General features: G+C 62.3%; 1 protein-coding gene and 1 long non-coding RNA gene across 2 annotated transcripts in view; one reads left to right on the plus strand and one right to left on the minus strand.

Moving 5' to 3' along the window:
- NDUFS6 (NADH:ubiquinone oxidoreductase subunit S6) overlaps window positions 1-4,044 on the minus strand; it is a gene marked incomplete at its 5' end in the record, with an annotated part of 18,858 nt that extends 14,814 nt beyond the window's left edge. Inside the window, one exon of the mRNA XM_029941297.1 lies at window positions 3,799-4,044. Coding sequence (XP_029797157.1) covers window positions 3,799-4,044 — 246 coding nt within the window. The remainder of the gene's footprint in view (window positions 1-3,798) is intronic.
- A 334-nt stretch (window positions 4,045-4,378) lies between these two features.
- On the plus strand, window positions 4,379-6,920 carry LOC115293313. Its single transcript, XR_003909489.1, has 2 exons — window positions 4,379-4,733; window positions 6,724-6,920. It is a non-coding gene; the product is annotated as an uncharacterized LOC115293313 (long non-coding RNA).
- Window positions 6,921-8,888: the final 1,968 nt, after the last annotated feature.

Below are 8,888 nucleotides of genomic sequence, written 5' to 3' on the forward strand. Positions count from 1 at the left end.
ACGTCAAAACAGCAAGTACAGGAGAACGGACGGGGCGGGGAGAAGCCGGGGGGGGGGGGCTCACCGTTTTGGTGCAGGTTTTGTGTTTTGAGGAGTTAGGCTCGTGTCTTACTTTATAACTGATCCCTAAAGAAGAACGGAAAAGCCTGCGAAGAGAAAGCTCCCAGCAGAGTGTGAGCCCCACGTGCTGGCGAGGCAGGCCCCGCCCACCTGTCCCCCCCCCGCCCCCCCACCGGGGCTCCGGGTCCGGGCAGCACGGAGGGGACCCCGCTCTGGGCCGGCCTCCAGGCTGCCAGCCCTGCCCGCCCTGCCGGGCCTGCCCGTGCCCTCCGCTGCTGCCCGCACGCCGCCTCCCGTTTGTGTTCGCTGCGCCCCCGCCGTTCTCGCCGCCCCTCTCCGGGGGAATGCGGAGCCCTGTCACCCACGTGCGAGAGTGCTGCGGACACGGCGCGGCGTGGGGCACCTCACGTAGAGAACCGGTGTGTGCGTGGCGAGAATTTGCACAGCCGACTCTCTCTGCAACATTCAGAGGTGGAATACGAGTCGTCAACCGTGGTCCCTGGGACTTAGCTCTTTGTAACCCGACGTGTGGAGCCGTCGCCCCCATCGCCCCGCCCCCGGCCCCGCCCCCGGTGTCAAGAGTCCGGCTCTGTTCTGCTCTGTTTGCGCTTCGCGTAGAAGAGGTGACAGGGTGTTTGTCTCTCTCGGACTCACGTCTGGCTCCATCCCCGTCATTGCAGATGGCAAGGTCTCACTGTCCTCTGCAGCTGAGTCATGTCCCCTGTGTACGCACCACATCTTTGCCCACTCACGGCTCCGTCACTTGGGCCTCTTCCATATCCTGGCTGTTGTGACCAACTGCAGTGAACGTGGGTGCACATGCCTCTTCCCATGAGTGTTTCCATTTTCCTTGGGTAAATACCCAGCAGTGGCGTTGCTGCGTCACGCAGTCGCTCTGTTTCATCTTTTGAGTAACCGTGTTTTCCTACCCCACGTTTCTTCCCTAAAGCAGAGGAGGAGACAGGTGTATTCCACCTCTGTTCCTTTACCCTCTGGTATGTTTGACCTTCAGGGCCTTCATTTTCCCCAGATGAGGGTCTCTTGCTGGTCTTAGCCAGAGGTGGGCAAGCCCTGCCACTGCCTGCTCTTGTCAGTAAAGTTTTATTGGAACAGAGCCGAATGGCGTGGGCAGACCTGAGCATTTGTGTCAGAGCGCCTGAAATGTTTGCTCTCTGGCCCTTCACAGAAAACACCTGTCAACCCTGTTCTAGAACACTCCCCAGCCAGCGCAGCCTCTGGCCACGGGAGCCCACGCTGTATGTGAGTGCCGGTGATGGCAGTTCAGTAAGCAGTGAGCGGGAGCATCTCGGGTGCCCTGCGGTTTTCATTTCCACTCTGAAGACCTTGACCAACATTGACTCATCTGCTTAAGTTTATTGATTTATATTGAGAGGAAGGGAGAGAGAGCTAGCGGGGGAGGGGCAGAGGGGGGGAGAGAGAGAGAGAGAGAGAGAGAGAGAGAGAGAGAGCGAATCCCAAGCAGGCTCTGCACTGTCAGCGCAGAGCCCGAAGCAGGGCTGGAACTCACAGACCATGAAATCGTGGCCTGAGCTGAAATCAAGTCGATGCTTAACTGAGTCGCTCAGGTGCTGCAGATTTACTCGCTTATAAAGTCGGCCGGCGTAAAGAAACAAAAACAGGATGTAAGGAAAGTGTCCGGCCGTCCCGTCTCCCTGCAGTGTTTGCTGCTCTCTAAACCCACCTGAACACACGTATTTTTAGCTCGGTCACACGAGGCGCGCTGTTCGGGGTCGGCCCCGGACAGTCTGGACACCTCCCCACGCTCTCGCCTGATCCTCCCTTCCTGGGCTCAGGCTTTTCGTTGCTGTGGCGGAGTTTAAATCTTGAAACGATGTGCTTTCCCTAAATTTAAAACGTGAAGCCTTTAAGAGCTCATAGACCAGTTTTCTCCTGGTGGTGAAAGACTCTTCTTTGGGAAGCGTGTGGAGGACACATCGGTCGTGTGTTTACAAAAATGCCCCTCGTCCCCCAGAGCACCTGCCTGGGGTCTCTGCTGCGCGTCTGAGGGGCCGGGGACTTGGGGGGAGGGCAGCAGGCTGGCGACGTTTTCCTGCCGCGAGTTACGTGCCCGTTGGCTTTGGGAAGGACTACAGACAGGTGCCGATCTAAGATGGACGTGAATTAACGTGTTTCCTTAATTGTACCTCCAGCGTCCCTCACTGGAGGCCAGGGGCGCCCGGAAAACCGTGGTGGGTCAGTGCCTGTGGCCGCCGCAACGCATCACCAGACTCGGTGGCCCAAGGCCACAAAAACTTAATCTCCCACCCTAGTTGGGTGACTTCACCTCAAGATCCTTAGCTCAATTACGTCTGCAGAGACCCAATTTTGAATGTCACACCCTTGAGGTTTGAGGAGACATAAATTTAGCAAGGACACTATTTCACCCACGATAAGTGATACGGAATATTTTTGAAGATAACTGTAATTCATTGCTAATAGATTCCTGAAGATGAAGTGCTTGGTCTTCCTCTTGCACCCCAGACCCAGGCCTGTCCCCGGAAGCAGCGGGACCATCAGTCAGGTCCCGTGAATGCCCAAGAAAGTCCCTGGGACTCCTGCGCCCTCCTGCTTCGCACGCGCATCCCTCAGGGTGCCCGCCTCCCTGGCGTCCCTGCGCCGGGGGTAACAGAAGCTAGTTTCTGACTCAGGGCATCTTCCCGCACCTGTAGGGAGTTTTATTTCCCCCTTCCTTTTTTAATGAGTGAAGCATTTTGACCACTTGAGCGTTTGTAATGAGAGTTGTGATTCTCGACTAGAGGTCAGGCATTTCTTCCCCTCCAAACTTACCGTTTTTCTTTTGTAAAAGCAGGGAGAGAAGGAGGGATGTACAGACCAAAGGAAGCGGTTGTGCGTCGCGGGAGAAACTGACTGTGGCTGTTCGGTGCTCAGAAGCGGAGCTGCCAGGAAGCCGCCCAGCGGCCCTGGGGGGTCCGGCCTCGCGCCCCGCGTGTGGGCTCCACACAGACGTCCGCCTCTGGCCGCCCGTGAAGGACCCCGTCCCTTCGTCAGAAAGGGACTTATGTGTTTTCCCACCTAGTGATGCCTTTACAGCAAACCCGTGAGCCGCCCGACCCCCCAGCCCCTGACCTGCTGTCTCGCGCAGTCCGGGCGTGGCCTTGTCCCGAGTGGCCATCTCACGGCACAGCGGTTCCTCCCGGGGTTCATGGCCGCTACACACCGAGCGGAGAACCAAGCCAGAGTTGGCTTTCCTTACCACCTTGGCCGGTTTAATTACCTAATGTGCTGTTTGAGATAGAACAGCGGACGGAGTCTCTTCTGGTCAGCGAATCAATGTTGTGATTCTTCACATACTTATCCGCTCACTCAGTGTTTGTCCTGCTCTTATTTTGCATCACATATGGCGCTAAACACACAGTATATTTGTGGACTGATGCGTTAAAACAGCCCTCCCTGGTCCCCCGAAGACGTGCCATCAGCTCTAGGCTCTGACCTGCGGGAGACGTGGGCCGGAAATAGCAGGGGCTCAACCAGGGCCTGCGGGCCGCAGTGCACGGAGGAGGCCGGGTCTCCTGTCCTCTCTCCCGCCGACCGTTCTCCGTGCGAGGTGGCCGTGCTCACGGTACCCGCAGGGCACGGTATGGTGGCCGGGGCCCGCTCTCGCATCCCACATCCGAGCCGGCAAGCAGGGAGGTGCCGGGGGACCAACCGCACGCCCAGCCCTCGCCGCCCCCTCTCCTCCTCAGCTCTCTGACTCACCCAGGGATTTGCTGACTCGCCACAGCTCCACCGGCCGCGGAGGGGGAAGGGGCTGGGGAGGGTCTGCTGCTGGGGGGGGCGAGAAAGGGAACCGGCGCCCCCCAAGTCACTCGCAGTGCTCACGTCCACGTCCAGACCCTGGGCCGCCCCCTCTCTGCGAGGGAGGGAAGGGCTCCACACCCGAGCTCCGCAGACGCGCGCAGTATGGCCGCACAGGCCAGGATTCCAGCAGCGGGTTTGGTTTGATGTCCTCAGTGTTTTCACCGGCGGGCCATGTGGCTCTCGGCTCTCGGGGGCTCAGAGTCTGATCCGACGCTGCGCTGCTAGGAATCTGCGGTGCGGGCTTTGCTGCTGGCTGGAGTCAGTGTTTAGCACAGTTATTGACGGGGTTCGGGGGTAATTCTCTGGATCCTCCGAAGCAGCCGTTTTCTTTTTCTCTTTCCACGTCTGAGCTCCGGAGGCTGGTGGCAGGTCCCCCCCGAGGCGCCACCCAGACGGGAGGTGGGGAGGCACGAGGCGGAACTGGACACGGGCTGGCTCCTGCGCTGCCTGCACTGCCGGGATTCCGGGCTGTGGGCTCAGGGCCACCGGAGACTGGGTGTTCTCCGCCCCCCCGGCCCCTGGCCTCCCTGCCTCCCTGCCTCCCTGCCTCCCTCCCCTCCCGCTTCAAAACCGAAACTTGGCTTCCGGGCTGCTTCTCCGTACCTTCCCCGACCTCCTCCGTGCTGTCCATTCCCGTGGTGAGCTCACCTCTAAGCCGAGACAGTGCGGCCGCGCACACGTCCCAGCTGATGGCTCCTCTCGTCCCTCGTCCCCTCCTCCCTGACGGGCTCCTCCGCCAGCAGGACACACGTCTTTGCTGGACTCCCTGGGGACTGACAGCAGGGTCGGGGAGAGGGGAACGCAGGAGCCACCGTTCGCAGCCCAGTGCAGAGGTGAGATAGGCGGTCCATGGAGGGCAGGGGGCAGGGCAGGGACAGAGGAGTGCGGGCCAGGCTGGAGGGGCCCGCTGGGCAGGAGCTCACACTCCCTGCCACACCCGCTCACCTTCACGTTTTATCAGCGGGCTCCGTGCCCAGCGTGGGGCTGGCGCCCATGACCCCGAGGCCCAGGGTCGCTCGCTCTACCGACGGAGCCAGCCAGGCGCCCTGCAGACCTTGCTGACCTTCTCACTGAGAAAACGTGGGAGATTCAGGAGCAACCGTGGGGGACGGAGGAGGAGGGCCCTCTCCCCACCGAGTCTTGCTGGGTGAGGGCCTTGAACCTGGGCAGGGGGGCTTTCAAGGGCGTTTGGCGGGCTGCTGGCTCTTGAGGTCTTTGTTAGGGGGAAGCGCTTGGTGCACCCCAGCTCCTGGCGGCCGGCCCGCTCTGGACGCTGGCCCGAACCTGATCAGGGCACCCAGCACACACCTCGAGTCTGTCCCCCTGGGAATAAGGCCTGAGGCCAATGGAGAGATTCCAGTGTCCGTGGTTGGAAAGGGGCCTCAGTGAGGGACCTTGACGTGGGGACACCGGTCGACAGGGCTGCCCTCAGCCCCGCCCCCCTGTGTGCCCAGGAGCTGTGAATGCTGTGGGTGTGCGCGGCTCACTTCTGTGCTGCTGAACCACCCCCAGGGGTAGGTCACTGTCAAGGTCACAGCAGAGCAGACCAACGCAGCCATTTCTAGTCTGTAGCTTCAAGAGGCTCCAGATGGCAGCGCGAGACAAAGCCCAGGAGCCGGGGGGAGGGGGGCAGGGGGTTCTGCAGAAGAGAAGTCGGGGGGCAGGGGGGCAGGGCGTCTAGTCCTGCAGCTCAGGGACGTTCGTCCGGCCCATTCCTGAAATGGTCCCTGGCGGGGCGGGCAGGCCCGCAGGGGAAGATGCAGACAGCAGGACACAGCCAGCGCCCGGTGCCCACAGACAGAGCCCAGGGCCCCTCTTGGGGTAGAACCACGGCCCAGGATGACGTGGGTGCAGCCGGCCGGGCGGGGCGAGGGCTGCAGGGGAGGAGCTCAGGGAAGGTGTCAGCTCGGCAGGGCGACAGTGCCCAGTGCTGGGTCGGACAGCAGTCCGCGGGCCGCTCTGCAGGCCTGTGGCGAACCTGAGGAACACTTAGACCAGAAGACCTCAAGAAAAGCAGACGGCCCCCGTGACAAGGGCGGGCCTCACCCAACCCGTTGAAGGGCATAAGAGCAAAGATGGATTTCCCTGAGAGGGAGGAATTGGGCCTCGGACTGCAGCACACTCACCCAACTGAGCTCCCAGCCTGTGACGCAGGCTCAAGACGGCGGCCTCAGCTCTTCCCCGACAGGCAGCCTGCGGGCCTGCCCTGCGGAGCTCGGCCCTGCCCCCCGAAATCTCAGGAGCCAGACCTGCCCCCTGAAATCTCAGGAGCCAGCTCCTTCAATGCGCCTGTTGGTTCTTCGTTGCTGAGCGCTGAGTCCGTCTGGGCTGCCGTGGCCGCGCCACAGACCCGGGCTCCCACTCCACAGACAGTTCCTCCTCCCAGCCCTGCAGGGAGCCCAGCGGGAGGACGCCGCGGCCCGGGGCTGCCGTGAGCCCCTCCTGCGTGCGCACACCGGCTGCGGGTTCTCTGAGGCCCTCGTGGCATGCGAGGCTGCGGTGACCCCGAGGCCCCGCCTGGAGGCAGCTACAGGGCAGCACCCCAGACAGGTGACCCGGACCCTGGGAGTGAGCGCAGTGTCTCTGGGGTGCTGGCCGTGGGGTTGCGTCGCACAGGCCAGCCCCGGGGCTCAGGGAGCCAGCGACCCAGGCGACCCCCACCGGCCCCGCCCCCCGCCCCGCCCCCATCAGGTAACCAGCAAACCCGCCTGGGCCCTGCTCTCCCATGAGGTTTCCGGAAAGACGCCATTTAGTGTTTGTTACAAAAATCACACAGATTTCGAGGCAAAAATCCTCCTCCTTTTCCTTGTAACACAACAACAGGCGGACGTGGAGACGGCCTCGGAGCCGTGGTCAGCGGGGCCGCTGGACGAGAGCTGCTAGGCGCTCCCGAAACCTGATGGATGTTTCCTTTCCGCCCCGTTTGAGGGCGTCCCTGCCGCGGCCGCCGTGCGCCTGCGCAGACGGGATCCGGCCAGACTCCCCAATCTCACTCTTTTTTAATAAACCAGCATAAAGTAGAATTTATTTACATAATGCAATGATCCATGAAGGTTACCATAACGCTGAGGACCACATTAACCGCTTGAGTGGAATTCATTAGAAATTAACTACCACTTAAATTAATTTTCCCACAGTCACAAGGCTGTAATGGCGGGAGAAGGGACCGTCCATCAGTGGGGCTGACAGCAGGCCTGTCAGCCCCGTTATTTATAGGCGAGTGCGTTAACTCGTGGCGCAGGCGCACTGGGCCGAACTCGGAGCCTCCGGACTCAGGAAAGGCAGCCCCACAGGCCCCACATTCCCTTATTAACTAGTTCCCCGGCCTGCCTCACCCGCCCACCGGCTCGGGACCAGGGGGGCACTGGGGACCCTGGTCACCATGACTGACAGCAGAGCGGCCGCTGTTCTAAAGGCCTTGTCCTAGAACACGCGCGCTCACCACAGAGCCCGCTGGGCCACGGCCTTCCCGGGAGGCACCGGGGCCCTGGGCGCAGAGCTGCAGCCGTCCGCAGGGGCTTTGGGGGGCACGGCCACCCCCAGGGGCAGGGCCAGCCTCCAATGAAGGGGCAGAGCTTGCAAGGACCTGCTGGGTGTCCTTTAGGACAGATCGTGTGTGAATGTGTATGTGTGCACACGCGTGTGGCACGCTGCATGTGTGTGGGTTGCACACACGGGGGGGCATCTGCGGGTGCCGATCTGAATTGTGAACCAGAGGGAAACTTTGCCCACCCATTTCCCGGTTCTCGGGGGGTAAGTGGGAAGCCGGTGCCCAGGGCCCCCATGGGCTCGCCCCCCAGGTCTGCTGCCTGGGCCCGGGTCCTCACTGGGCTGCCTGCTGTGTCCCCCGTGGCGTGTCCCAAACTGGGATCAAATACCCCATGTGGATGGACTTCAGAGTGGTTGTCCTAGGACCGATGACAGAGAGCTGAGTGGTGGCCCGGCCTCGACCTGAGGGCCCCTTTGTCACGCTGCATGTGTGTGTGCATGGGGGAGACAGGAGACGCCTTCCCTGTGGGGAGCAGTGTGGACTGTAGGGGCCCGTGGCAGTCTGTGGGGGCCGGCAAGTCCACGGTTACCTGATGGGGGCAGGTGGGGGCTGCTTAAGGGTCCTGGGGAAGAAGATGGGAGGGGAGGCAGCGGTCTGGAATGCTCCGCGGGGAGCTCCCTCCTGCCTGAGCGGTGAGCACAGATTAAGGTCAAGCTCCTGGCTCACACTCCCAGCCACTGTGAACCCTCGTGACCTGGGGCAGCCATGAGAACCCAGAGAGGCTGCCAGGTCCCAAGAGGGTGGGATGGGGCGGGGAGCCCTGGCCCCTCAGCCTCCACCCCATGGGCCTGGTGCTTAGCGGGCCCCCCACCCCCATGAGGGCCCCGGTTCCTCCTGTGTCTGCACCTCCGCCAGTCGGTCTGGAGTCCCGGAGGGGCCTCTGCGGGGCATGGCAGGAAGGTCCCCGCAGCAGGGGGGCTGGCAGAGGCGAGGAGGGGCCCAAGCCAGGTGAGCGACAGCACTGAGTTCTGAACAGTGCCCTCCAGAGCTGGGCTCCGTCGCCCTGAGTGTCTCTGCTCACAGCCAGGGGAGGCCTGGGAGCGGTCACCAGATCAGCCCTGGGTGGGGGCTGCAACCCAGCGGTGCCTGGTCTCCCAGCCTGAATCCACTGTGGACTATTGATGAAACGCCTGTGCCTTTCCCTGGAGCTTCCTTTCAAAATGTAAACATCTTTGGGAAATCCTAAGACGTTCTGAAATGAGCTTTTGCCCAATGGAGTATTTGCACACACATGGGTCCCTGTTGTTTTCGGCCTCTGGCTCTCCCTCCCCGGCCCCCCCTGCTTCCAGCTCCGGGCCCCACAGCCCCACAGCCCCCCAGCTCCCAGCCCCCCGGCCCTCCAGCCCCCCAGCCCCCCAGCTCCGGGCCCCACAGCTTGTGGCCCCACAGCCCCCAGCCCCCGGCTCCCCGGCCTCCCAGCCCCCCGCCCCCCGGCCCC

Source organism: Suricata suricatta, chromosome 6, assembly GCF_006229205.1.
Source record: "Suricata suricatta isolate VVHF042 chromosome 6, meerkat_22Aug2017_6uvM2_HiC, whole genome shotgun sequence".
Lineage (NCBI taxonomy): Eukaryota > Metazoa > Chordata > Mammalia > Carnivora > Herpestidae > Suricata > Suricata suricatta.